The sequence below is a fragment of the Carcharodon carcharias genome, chromosome 12 (assembly GCF_017639515.1).
Source record: "Carcharodon carcharias isolate sCarCar2 chromosome 12, sCarCar2.pri, whole genome shotgun sequence".
NCBI classification, from domain to species: Eukaryota; Metazoa; Chordata; class Chondrichthyes; order Lamniformes; family Lamnidae; genus Carcharodon; species Carcharodon carcharias.
Genome location: NC_054478.1, coordinates 121,465,906 through 121,479,846, shown reverse-complemented (window position 1 = coordinate 121,479,846; position 13,941 = coordinate 121,465,906). Strand labels below are relative to the sequence as shown.

General features: G+C 42.8%; 1 protein-coding gene across 8 annotated transcripts in view; it reads right to left on the bottom strand.

Moving 5' to 3' along the window:
• The window catches only part of LOC121284644 (KAT8 regulatory NSL complex subunit 1-like protein), a 326,543-nt gene that overhangs the window by 52,256 nt on the left and 260,346 nt on the right, over positions 1-13,941 (bottom strand). For all 8 annotated transcript variants that reach the window (XM_041200188.1, XM_041200186.1, XM_041200189.1 and 5 more), the window contains 3 exons: positions 6,274-6,446; positions 4,959-5,083; positions 2,331-2,385 (listed from right to left, as the gene is read on the bottom strand). In XM_041200188.1, coding sequence (XP_041056122.1) covers positions 2,331-2,385; positions 4,959-5,083; positions 6,274-6,446 — 353 coding nt within the window. The remainder of the gene's footprint in view (positions 1-2,330; positions 2,386-4,958; positions 5,084-6,273; positions 6,447-13,941) is intronic.

Sequence of the window (13,941 nt, the reverse complement as noted above, 5' to 3'; positions counted from 1 at the left end):
TCGGTGAAAACTGGGGTCACACAAGGCACTGCACCAACTCTTCTGCATTTTCTTCAGATATATCGCAGCTCATCTCCAGAAAATAATTCCACAGAAGTGGTGATAATCTACAGAATATACAGTAAACTGTTCAACCTATGTCGCCTTCAATCTAAAGCCAAAACCACTCCAACCTCAGTCATTGGGCTTCAGTATGCAGATGATATTTGCGTGTGCGCTCACTCAGAAGCCAAGGTCATTGTCAATTCCCCCAAAGCATATGAGAAAATGGGATTTTCACTTAACACCCGGCAAATGAAGATCCACTTCCAAATAGTTCCCACAGCAAAACACCTGCCCCTGCCGTTGATCAAGATCAACAGTGAGATCCTGGAAAATAAGGACCATTTTCTGTACTGTACCTTGGGAGCCTCCTCTCAACTAAGACAGACATGGGTAATGAAATTCATCACCTCTAACGTGCCAGCTCAACCTTTGGCTGACTAAGGAAAAGAGTATTTGAGGGCAAGGATCTCAATCCCAAGTCCAAGGCCATGGTTTACCGGGCAGCAGTGAGTCCTCGCTCCTCTAGGCTTTTGAGGCTTGGACAACCTACAGCAAGCACTTCAAAACACTGAAGTACCACCAGTGGTGCCTTTGCAAGATTCTCCAAATCTGGTGGCAAGAAAGGTGGTCCAACAGCAGTGTCCTCTCCCAAGTCAACCTGCCTTGTATCGAGGTGCTAATCACTCAAAACCAGCTCTGCCGGACAGGGCATGTTGTTCGTATCCAAAACAAAAACAGAATTACCTGGAAAAACCCAGCAGGTCTAGCAGCATCGGCGGAGATGAAAAGAGTTGACGTTTCGAGTCCTCATGACCCTTCGACAGAACTTGAGAGAGTCCAAGAAAGGGGTGAAATATAAGCTAGTTTAAGGTGTGTGGGAGGGGGGCGGGGGTTTGGTGTGGTTGTAGGGACGAACAAGCAGTGATAGAAGCAGATCATCAAAAGATGTCACAAACAAATAGCGGAGTTTGCCTGTGAGGGAGCTGAACGGCTCTATAAAGACTGAGAACAGCGTTTACCTGTGAAGGTGCGGAGTGGTTGTATATAGAGCAGAGCGGAGTTTGCCTGTGAGGGAGTGGAGTGGTTGTATATAGAGCAGAGCGGAGTTTACCTGTGAAAGAGCAGGGCGGCTCTATAAAGAGCGACAGCGGAGTTTGTTTGTGACATCTTTTGATGATCTGCTTCTATTACTGCTTGTTTGTCCCTACAACCACACCAACCCCCTCCACTTCTCTCTCTCTCCCCCCACCCAAACCCCCCCACACACCTTAAACCAGCTTATATTTCACCCCTTTCTTGGACTCACTCAAGTTCTGTCAAAGGGTCATGAGGACTCAAAACGTCAACTCTTTTTTTCTCCGCCAATGCTGCCAGACCTGCTGAGTTTTTCCAGGTAATTCTGTTTTTGTTTTGGATTTCCAGCATCCGCAGTTTTTTTGTTTTTATCATGTCGTTCGTATGCCTGACACCAGACTCCTGAAGCAACTGCTCTATGTGGAGCTCTGTTGTGGCGGGACACTCCCAGGAGAACAATGGAAATGCTTTGTGGATGTCCTCAAAGCATCTCTGAAGAGGCCAAACATTGCCATCGACTTATGGGAAACCCTGGCTTTGCACTAACCAAATCGGGTTTGGCTCATTCAGGAAGGCACCAAACACAGAGAGACTTCATTAAAACATGTGAAGGCAAAGTCGAGGCGTCGTAGGAGTGCAATAACCTCTGAACAACCTTTCTTCCTGGCCCTTCAAGCACCATCTGCCTCACATGACAAGAATATGCAGATCGAATCAGAGCCATCCTCGATCCTGAGGGACTACTTAAAAGAATCTCCACACCAGGATACCACAAACCCAATGCCATGAAAATGGCAGCAGACACAGATGCAGTGGTTTGGGGATGCATTTTCCCTTTTTAAAAGGCCCCCAGACCATTGAGGGGGTTGTGGGGAATTTAATATTGAATCATAAAGTTCTAAAAGAAAAGGCTATGGACAACTAATTAGTATAAAATTGTAGAGGTAGTAAATCAACTGTATTTAAAATGTCGGTGTATGCTAAGAGCATAACTTACCTATGATGAATGCAATAAAATATCAAGTGGGAGCAGTGAGCTGGAAAGGAAAACCAGGAGCATCCCAGTACAAATGATGGAAAATGCAATTGATTTAAACTAATCTGACAGTTGTAACTTTAGCATTCTTATCTGCATGATGAAAATGAAGGGCTGCCAGTAAAGGCCAATTCCGCATTGTTATTGCAACATTTGCTGTAGACCTCAAACATACCATTTTCCCTTGTATATGACGTTCCTTCAATGGTTTGATAGCCACAATTCGCCAGCTGTTGATATAAAGGAAAGCAGATTTAATCAACAAATCACAGAACTGCACAGCACAGAAGGTGCTATTTAGCCATACGTACCTGCACCAGCTTTTTATTCAATTAGTCCCAATTCCTGCCCTTTCTCCACAACCCTGTAAATAGTCCCCTTTTGAATTTATATCTAATTCCTTGTTGAAAATTACCATTGAATCTGCATCCATCACCTTTTTAGGCAGAGCATTCCAGAACATTACGACTCACTGCGTAAAATGTGTTCTCCTCATCTCACCTTTGGTTCTTTTGCCAATCTTCTTACATTTGTCTCCTCTGAATACTGACTCGCATGTCAGTGTAAAGTTTCTCCCAATCTACTTTACCCCAATCATAAAATTTTGAATCATAATTTTGAATACTATTAATTCCCCTTAACTTTTGCTACTTGAAGTAATGCTGAACTTTAAATATGTGTTACCAACAAAATAATTAGACACAATCTCATTTTCATTGCTGCTAGCAGCAGATTGTAGTATATGTGCTTGAGATTATTCCTCCAGTACAGTACTGAGGGACCACAGCACTGTCGCAGATGTTGCCTTCCCGCTGAGGCATTAAACCAAGACTCTGTTTCTATTGTCAGATAAAAGATCCCATATTTTGAAGAAGGGCAGCAGAGTTCTCCCTGGTGTCTGGCTAATATTTATCCCCCAAACAACATCTAAATAGCTGACACATTTCCTGCATTACGATAGTGACTATAACTCACTGTATTCAGTCCTTCATTGGCTGTAAACTGCTTTGAGCAACCCAAGGTCCCGAAATGTGACATTTAAATGTAAGTCTTCCTTTCTTGTACTTAAGTTATTCTGGCATTTAATCATTGGTATAAAAACTGTACGATTTAATTGTATGTCCAAGCAAGAGCAAATCCACCATACTTGTAGATTTTAAAAGTTGAGTTCACAATTTGATATTTTTTTTTCTTAAAAACAAGATAGATTAGTTTGTGGTCATCCTATACACAGGTATGGTTTTCCTACACACATAGATGGTTATGTTATATTCTTTGAAAGAAGTTAAAATCTACATACAAATCAAATCTTGCTGTCACCTTGGGTAATAAAGACCTTTTTGGAAATTTACAATGCTGTTTTATCAAATGATTCTCCTCCACACCATTCTATACAATACCATATTATGAACTGTACCTTTTTCTGATCAGAGGCATGACACTCAGACATAGAGTAAAGCAATGAGAACAATGTAATACTCAAACTAAAACGGCTTCACATTGTACCAGATTAGAGTGTGAATCGAGCGGTGGGACGCTATGTTTTGCATTTATGGAGAATAAGATCCACAGTGGGTAATCGCCATTCAGTCAACATCACACAGACTGCAGAGGTTAATGCTGATTGTATGAACCCTGAAGGAGGACACATCATCTTAGCTCAGCCCCTAAGATTTTTCTGAAATGGTTGATTTCCTATCTTAGTTGGAACTGGAAGAGCGCCTCTGGCAGAACCCAACTGTAAACATCAGGCTTCCAGTGAACAAGACCTGCATCTTTCCTTTTTGCTGAGTTTGGAAAGGTTGTCACATCTTGGGAATCATGGAACACTACAGAAACACCACAAACTACAAAAACCAAAATCACTACAGAATTGCCACTAAGGGATTCTTATAAAAAAGACCAGTCCTGAACTTGTTGTTTTCATTGCTGATTACAAAACCCACTGGCTTACAGAAAAGAGCAAAGAACAATTTCAATTTACACAGCAGTTCAAAAAGGCAGCTCATCACCACCTTCTCAAGGGCATTTAGGGATGGGCAGTCATAGCTAGCGATGCCCACATTACATGAATGAATAAAAAAAAATGTCTAATGCCTCAGCAGGTCTCAAAGCACTTTTGGCTGATTAAGGATCATCAAACTGAAATGTTAATTGTTTCTCTCTCCATAAATTCTGCCAGGCCGACTGGGTATTTCCAGCATCCACAAAACATAGGTTGATATAGTTAGTACAGATTTGTTAAGGCAAATTGTTGGGAGTTCTTTGATGATGCTAGCTGACCCTTTACGCCTGCTCTGCCATTCAAGAAGATTATGGCTGATCTTCTGTCTCAACTCCACATTCCCACACTATCCCCATTTCCCTTAATTTCCTTAGTAACCAAAGATTTATCATCCTCTGTCTTGAATATACTCAATGAACGAACACTCTTAGTTGGTTCTTCAACAAACTGATCTAGAAAGCTCATTTTCATACATTCCACAAACTCATCCTCCACATAACTACTGAAAATTTGGTTTTCCCAGTCCATAAGATTAAGGACCCTTCTATTTTTCCATTTTAACTATCACTATTATGATCTACTTAATTATTGTTTTATATTTACTCCTGTTGACCACAAGAAATTGGACTAGCTTAGGGTCAATAGTAATGGAAAGTTAAAATTACAGACTGTGAATATGTACCATGCACAACACCTTACGCACTCCTGTGGTCCCTCAATGCTGGCCTTCTGCCAGAAATAACAATACAAGGTGCCTTATGTCTTATAAAATAAAAGCAAATATAAAAAAAAGTCTACCTCGGTGTAACGATTTCCTTGTACTGCAGCTTCTCAATTTTGGAGGTGGCAACCAGTGACATGGGAATCACAATGTTATCAATATCGTAACAATATTCACTTTGCTGTCTTTGCCGTAAGGGAATCTAGAATGGCACAACAAAGTTTTTCATTGTATAGGCTTGAGTCTTCTAAAGAATTCGTCTTACTACTTTCCTGAAAAAAAAACTGTCAGCAGAGTTGTGACAATAACCCCTAGTTATAATGACGTAGCAAGATTACAATGAGTCTTCTTTAAAACAAAATCCTGTCAATTTTCTGCTTTCCTTCGCCACCGCAGAAGGTTCTAACTTGTTGCTGTATCATAGTTCTGTGAACAATAAACATGCTCAGTACTTCAGCGAATAACCAATAATAATTGTGAGGTGAGACATTAGTGCCAACAGACTACTTGATTAAATGGGGTGGTGAGGGAAATCCAGTCCTCACTTGATGGTTTCCAGGGAAGGTCACTGGATTAGACAAGAGACTCTTGGCTAATTTTTCCTTTCCTAACCTGGAGATACTAAGGCCAACTATGACATCCTTTCCACTGTCCAAGTTGAGATCATGTACAAAGCAGGGATCAAATCTGGAGCCTATTGGTCTGTTTGGCTCACCTATCCAAAGCCTTAATCAGCCAAACCTTTAGGTTGCAACTATTAAAGGTTTATCATACAGAATCTAAATGAACGCAGCAGTACTCAAATTTCATACTGTATTTTTAAAGAAGTTTCATCTGAAACCTAGTCAATCATTCTGAGACAGCAGATTCACAATAATCCTCGGTATGGTACAGTCACAAGGATAAAAATAATTTGTGTTCTTCATTAACACTGGCCAAACACAAATTTATTGTATTTTGTAGTTCATTTTGGCAAATAGTGCTTGAGCACATCAGTATGTAAACTGTGGTGCCCTTAAACCCAAACCATTTCCATCTCCCAAGCAATCATGACAGCTCAGCAATGTTCTAGCAAATTAAACAGGCAAGACTGGCACAGACACAATGGGCAAAGGGCCTCCTTCTGTAGCGTAAATGTTCTATGTTTCAATCAGCATCCTGCCATTCTCACAGGTGAGGAATAAATCAGTATTATTGTGAAATCTACTGGTGAAAATGGCCTGGAAAATACAGACTAATTAACATATCTGACATCAGGAGTTGTTTCACTTGTTATCTTCTGCCTCTCACCTCTACATGGGAGGAATTAATCTAGTACAGAAATCTCTAATGACTGAATATCAATAAGTTTAGCATAGTCCAATAAATCACAGTCTGTCCACTATATCTTACATCCTTTGCCTGTGCAAGTGGTCTTTGGGGTGGTGTTGATCTGAGTGCCCAGACATCTGCCGGGCTGGAACATGGAGTGTGTTGAATAGGGACAGGAGGCTGTGCTGTTTTCACCAAAGAACCAGAAGGAAATTCACTGGAGTTCAGCGGAGCACAGTGTCGTTTATTTAAAACTGAAATACAAAAAATTGTGCAGGAATTGGTAGAGGTCAGATCATAAAGACAGCAAGCTTCTAAAATGCTATTTAACCAATCTGATTTTAGAAATTAGTGTCAGCACATTGTTCAAACACTTATTCAATAATTTTTAGTTGTGATTTATTCTGTGAAGCTCCCTACATTTTAAATATGAAATAAAATAGCTTTTAAAAAAACAGTAAACCAGTTTCAATTGATCTTTTAACAGAGCAAACTGCAAGGGCAGTAAATATCACAAAACAGGCATATCAGATAGAAAGGATCTGAGCTGATTGAGAGAACAGATTAAGAGGCGCATGATCAGTGAGGGGAGACTTCGGCCTGGGTGAGACAGAGACTGAGTGGGTATATTTGGGAATTTGGTTCAAAGTGGGAATTCGGTGCACAGGGGCAAAGAGGAGCTTTAGGTAAGGTTTACTGCAAGTTGCAACTTAGAATATGGTGCTGGGAGTTGAGTAATTGAGTAAGGGAAACATAGAAACTAGGAGCAGGAGTAGGCCATTCGGCCCTTCGAGCCTGCTACACCATTCATTATGATCATGGCTGATCATCCAACTCAATAGCCTGCTCCCACTTTCTCCCTATACCCTTTGATCCCTTTTGTCCCAAGAGATATCTAACTCCTTCTTGAAAACATACAATGTTGTGGCCTCAACTACTTTCTGTGGTAACGAATTCCACAGGCTCACCACTCTCTGGGTGAAGAAATTTCTCCTCATCTCAGTCCTAAATGGTATACCCTGTATCCTCAGACTGTGACCTCTGGTTCTGGACTCCCCCACCATCGGGAACATCCTTCCTGTATCTACCCTGTCTAGTCCTTTTAGAATTTTATAGGTTTCTATGAGATCCCTCTCATTCTTCTGAACTCCAGCGAATATAATCCTAATCGACTCAATCTCTCCTCAAAAGTCAGTACCGCCATCCCAGGAATCAGTCCGGTAAAACTTCGCTGCACTCCCTCTATAGCAAGTACATCCTTCCTCAGATAAGGAGACCAAAACTGCACACAATATTCCAGGTGTGGTCTCACACAATTGTAGCAAGGCATCCCTGTTCCTGTACTTGAATCCTCTGACTATGAAGGCCAACATACCATTTGCCTTCTTTACCGCCTGCTGCACCTCCATGCTTACCTTCAGTGACTGGTGTACAAGGACACCCAGGTCTCGTTGCGCATTCCCCTCTCAATTTATAGCCATTCAGATAATAATCTGCCTTCCTGTTTTTGCTACCAAAATGGATAACCTCACATTTATCCACATTATGCATTTACCCACTCACTCAGCTTGTCCAAATCACACTGACGCATCTCTGCACCCTCCTCACAGCTCACCCTCCCACCCAGCTTTGTGTCATCTACAAATTTGAAGATATTACATTTAATTCCCTCATCTAAATCATTAATATATATTGTGAATAACTAGGGTCCCAGCATCAATCCCTGCGGTACCCCACTAATCACTGCCTGCCATTCGGAAAAAGACTCGTTTATTCCTACTCTCTGTTTCCTGTCTGCCAACCAGTTTTCTATCCATCTAAGTACACTACCCCCAATCCCATGCGCTTTAATTTTACATGCCAATCTCTTTTGTGGGACTTTGTCGAAAGCCTTCTGAAAGTCCAAATAAACCACAGGCACTGGCTCCCCCTCATCAACTCTACGAGTTACATCCTCGAAAAATTCTAGTAGATTTGTCAAGCATGATTTCCCTTTCATAAATCCATGCTGATTCTGCCCAATTCTGCCACTGTTTTCCACATGCTCAGCTATTAAATCTTTTATAATGGACTCTAGAATTTTCTCCACTACCGACGTCAGGCTGACTGGTCTATAATTCTCTGTTTTCTCTCTGCCTCCCTTTTTAAATAGTGGGGTTACATTAGCTACCCTCCAATCTGTAGGAACTGTTCCAGAGTCGATAGAATCTCAGAAGATGACTACCAATGCATCCACTATTTCTAGGGTCACTTCCTTAAGTACTCTGGGATGTAGATTATCAGGCCCTGGGGATTTATCGGCCTTCAATCCAATCAATTTCCCCAACACCACTTCTTTCAGTTCTTCCCTCTCACTAAACCCTGTGCTTCCCAACATTTCTGGTATGTTATTAGTGTCCTCCTTTGTGAAGACAGAACCAAAGTATGTATTTAGCTGGTCAGCCATTTCTTTGTTTCCCATTATAAATTCCCCTGTTTCTGACTGTAAGGGACCTACATTTGTCTTCACCAATCTTTGGAAAGAAGGGAAAGAGGTGCTCTTTTGCTTTCTAACTTTCTCAGTCTTCAGCAAGCCACTGGTACTCTGTTACAGGAGAAAAAACTAGTTATTTGGTGAGTATCTGGTAAGTGACTAAGGTTTATTCTATTCCTAAGGTTCAAAATAGTCTAGCAACTGGTGGTAAAGTTAATAAAATATATAAAAACAAAAATAAAATATATTATTGAAAAAAATAATTAAATAGTTAATTATAATACATTAAAGGATGTCAGGACAGGTGATGTGTCACAGCTGCAGGACACAGGGATTCCTGGATGCCAGTCTGATCCAGGGCATCCTCAGCTTCAGCTCAGAGTTTATGAGTTGGAGGCTGAACTACAGACATTGCGACGCATCAGGGAGTTACCTGGATTCTTTGTACCAGGAGGCAGTCACAGCTCTTAGGACAGGGTTTTCTGATTTGGTCAGTGGTCAGGGACAGGAGAGTGTGACTGCAAGTGAGACAGGTAAGGGGATTGAGGGAAGGAGTCCCAGCTTTTATAACTTCTATAGGTTTGAGGTTTTTCAGATTGTTTGGATGAGAGTGGGGGCTGTAGGGTGGATGAGTAACTATGGTACAGGAAGCCATTCAAGTCGGGGGAGCAAAAAGGATACTAGTAGGGGATAGTCAGTCAGGGAGTAATTAGAGGGATTGACACCATTCTCTGCAGCAAAGAAGTTGAGTCCAGGCGACTATGTTGCCTGCCCGGTGCCAGGGACATCTGCTTGGGGCTGGAGAGGAATTTGCAGTGGGAGGGGTAGGATTCAGTCTTCATGGTCCATGTAGGTTCCAATGACACAGGCAGGACAAAGAAGAAAGTTTTCAGTCTGTATGAGGACCTATGCATCAAATTAAAAAGCAGAACTTCAAAGGTCATAATCTCTGGATTATTACCTAAACCACGTGAAAATTGGCATAGCACAAATCAGATTAGGAAGGTGAATATGTGGCTCAAAGAGTGGTGTGGGAGAAGTGGGTTCTAGTTCATGGGGAACTGGCACCAGTACTGGGGAAAGTGGGATCTGTACCATTGGGACAGCCCACATCCGGGACCAGTGTTCTTACGAGCCACATAACTAGGGAAGTAGAGAGGGTATTAAACTAAATAGTGGGGATCAAATTTGGGATGATATGATAAATCTAAGAGCAGAGACAAAAGAAAAAGGATATGAAAAACAGGCTGTGACAGGAAGGAATAGAGAGTACGAATCTAACAGTAAAGCAACCGATGAAACTAGAGGTTATAAAAAGAATAAAAGGATAGAACTAAAAGCTCTGTATCTGAATTCGTGTAGCTTTTGAAACAAAACAGATGAACTGAGAGCGCACATAGAAATAAATAATTACGATTTGATAGCCATTATGGAGACATGGCTGCAGGAGGACATGGATTGGGACCTGAACATTGAAGGGTACAGGATATTTAGGAAGGACAGAAAGCAAGGAAAAGGTGGAAGGGTGCTCTGTTAGTTAATGGTGGTATTAGCACAATAGAGAGGCATGATCTAAGCTCAGGAAACCAGGATGTGGAATCGGTTTGGGTAGAGGTGAGAAATGGTTAAAGCAAGAAGTCACTTGTGGGAGTTGTGAAAAGGTCCCCTAACAGGAAGTACATGGTAGGGTTGAACATAAAGGAGGAAATAACTGGAGCTTTTCAGAAAGGCACGGCGATAATCATGGGAGAATTTAATTTACATATAGACTGGAAAAGTCGGATGGGCAAAGATAGCCTGGATGAGGTGTACATTGAAGGCAGGATCTTCTAGTCGGCGAGCGGGGGCATAAAATGACGAGTGATGACGTCAGGTGGAACTCCCTATTGAGGTCATTGAAAAAGTAATTAAGGTCATTAATGAACCTGCCCGTCCAACCTAAAGGTTGGCGGGCAGGCCAGGAGACCTGGCAGGCTTCGGAAAAAGCATGAAACCTCATTCACAGGCGGGGTGAGGTTTCATGAGGGTCTTTAAATTTTAACCACATCTTTCAATAAAAGTTATGGGCATGTCCCAACAGCGAAAGGGCTCACTCCCGACTGAGGGAATCACCCCCTGTCCCCTCAGGGAGCGCATAGTGCTTCCGAGTGGACGTCACACTGGGCGGGCCTTAACTGGCCTGCCCAAGTAAAATGGCAGCCCCCCAATCGAGGGCACGCACACCCGCCCATGCCCGCACTTTTCCCCCGATGGGGGAAAATTTTTCCCTAAATGTTTTTGAGGTAGTTTTTTGGAACAGCATGTTCTGGAGCCAACCAGAGAGCAGGCAATACTAAACCAGGTATTGTGCAATGTGATGGGAGTAATAAATGATCTCATAGTGAAGGTGCCCCTAGGTAACAGTGACCTTAATATGATTGCATTTTACATTCCATTTGAGGGAGAGAGAGGAGTAAGTCTGAGACTAAGTTTTTAAACTTAAATAAGGGCAATTATGAGGGCATGAAATCTAAGCTAGCCAAAGTGCGTTGGCAAATTAGATTATGGGATAGGTCAATAGAGTTTCAGTGGCTAATATTTAAGGGGATATTTCAGAATGCACAGACTAGATACATTCCAACAAGAAAGAAGTCCAAGGGGTGGACATACCATCCGTGGTTAACTAGAAAGGTTAAAGATAGTACTAAACTTAAAGAAAAAGCATATAATTGTGCAAAGACAGGTGGCAGGGCAGAAGAATGGACAGAATATAAGGAACAGTAAAGAATGACTAAAAGGCTAACAAGTGGGGAAAAAAGTGGGAGTATGAGAGAAAGCTAGCCAGAAATACAAAAACAGGTAGTTGGTTTTATAAATATATTAAGAGAAAAAAGTTAACAAAGTGAGCATTGGTCCTACAGAAAGTGAGTCTGGAGAATTGATAATGGAAAACAAGGAGATGGCAGATGAATTGGGGGAGGTGATGGTGTAGTGGTATTGCCACAGGACTAGTAATCCACAGCCCCAGGGTAATGCTCTGGGAACCCGGCCCATGATGGAATTTGAATTCAACAAAAATCTGGAACTAAAAGACTAATGACCATGGAACAATTGTCGAACCCATCTGGTTCACTCATGCCCTTTAGGGAAGGAAATCTGGCCTACATGTGACTCCAGGCCCACAGCAATGTGGTTGACTCTTAAATGCCCTCTGAAACTCAGTTGTATTGAACTGCTACAAAGTCACAAAAAAGGAATGAAACTGGACGGACCTAGGCACCAGAAACGACAGCGGCAATCTCAGTCCTATCGACCATGCAATATCCTCCTTACTAACGTCTAAGCACATTCGTTTAGATAATATCACCAACTTTAACTTTAACACCTATGTGTTCTTTTGTATTATTGTTGTTGACATCTTTTGATGATCTGCTTCTATCACTGCTTGTTTGTCCCTACAACCACACCCCCACTCCACCTCTCTCTCTCTCCGCCCCCCACACACACACCTTAAACCAGCTTATATTTCAACTCTTTCTTGGACTCGAACTCAAGTTCTGTCGAAGGGTCACGAGGACTTGAAACGTCAACTCTTTTCTTCTCCGCCGATGCTGCCAGACCTGCTGAGTTTTTCCAGGTAATTCTGTTTTTGTTTTTGTTTTGGATTTCCAGCATCCGCAGTTTTTTTTGTTTTTATCTCTAAGCACTAGTGCCAGAATTGGGAGAGCTGTCTCACAGACTAGTCAAGCAATAGCTTGACATAGTCATCCTCACAGAATCATACCTTACAGAAAGTGTCCCAGACACCACCACCACCACTATCTCTGTCTATGTCCTGTCGCACCAGCAGAGATAGCGGCACAGCTGTATACAGTCGGGAGGGAGTTGCCCTGGGAGTCCTCAACATTGACTCCGGACCCCATGAAGTCTCACAGCATCAGGACAAACATGGGCAAGGAAACCTCCTGCTGATTACCACGTACCACCCTCACACAGCTGATGCATGTTGAACACGACTTGGAGGAAGCACTGAAGGTGACAAGGGCACAGAATGTACTCTGGGTGAGGGTCTTCAATGTCCATCACCAAGAGTGGCTCTTTAGCACCACCACTGACCAAGCTGGCCAAGTCCTAAATGACATAGCTGCTAGACTGGGTCAGTGCCAGGTGGTGAGGGAACCAACAGGGGGAAAAACATGCTTGACCTCATCCTCATCAACCTGCCTGCCACAGATGTATCTGTCCATGGCAGTATTGGCAGGAGTGACCACCGCACAGTCATTGTGGGGGTGAAGTTCCGCTTCCACATCAAGGATACCCTCCATCGTGTTGTGCGGTACTACCATCGTGCTAAATGGGATAGATTTCGAACCGATCTAGCAAGTCAAGACTGGGCATCCATGAGGCACTGTGGGCCATCAGCACCTGCAGAATTGTACTCAAACACAATTTGTAACCTCATGGCCTGACACATTCCCCACTCTACCATTACCATCAAGCTAGGGGCTCAACCCTGGTTCAGTGAAGAGTGCAGGAGAGCATTCCAGGAGCAACGCCAGGCATACCTAAAAATGAGGTGCCAACCTGGTGAAGCTATAACACAGGACTCTTTATGTGCCAAACAGCATAAGCAGCAAGTGATAGACAGGGCTAAGCGATCCCACAACCAACAGATCAGATCTAAGCTCTGCAGTCCTGCCACATACAATCATGAATGGTGGTAGACAGCTAAACAACTCACTGGGGGAGGAGGCTCCACAAATACCCCCACCCTCAATGATGGAGAAGCCCAGCATATCGGTGGAAAAAATAAGGCTAAAGCATTTGCTACAATCTTCAGCCAGAAGTGCCGAATGGGTGATCCATCTCAGCCTCGTCCGGAGGTCCCCAGCATCACAGATGCCAGTTTCCAAACAAGTCGATTCACCCCATGATATCAAGAAGCAGCTGAAGGCACTGGATACTGCAAAGGCTATGGGCCCTGACAACATTCCGGCAATAGTACTGAAGTCTTGTGTTCCTAGTCAGGCTGTTCCAGTACAGCTCGAACACTGACATCTACTTGGCAATGTGGAAAATTGCCCAGGTGTGTCCTGTATACAAAAAGCAGGACAAGTCCAACCCAGTCAGTTACCACCCAATCAGTCTACTCTCAATTATCAATAAAGTAATGGAAGGGGTCATCAACAGTGCAATCAAGTGGCACTTGCTTAGCAATAACCTGTTCACTGATGCCCAGTTTGGGTTCTGCTAGGGCTGCTGAGCTCCTGACCTCATTACAGCCTTGGTTCAAACAT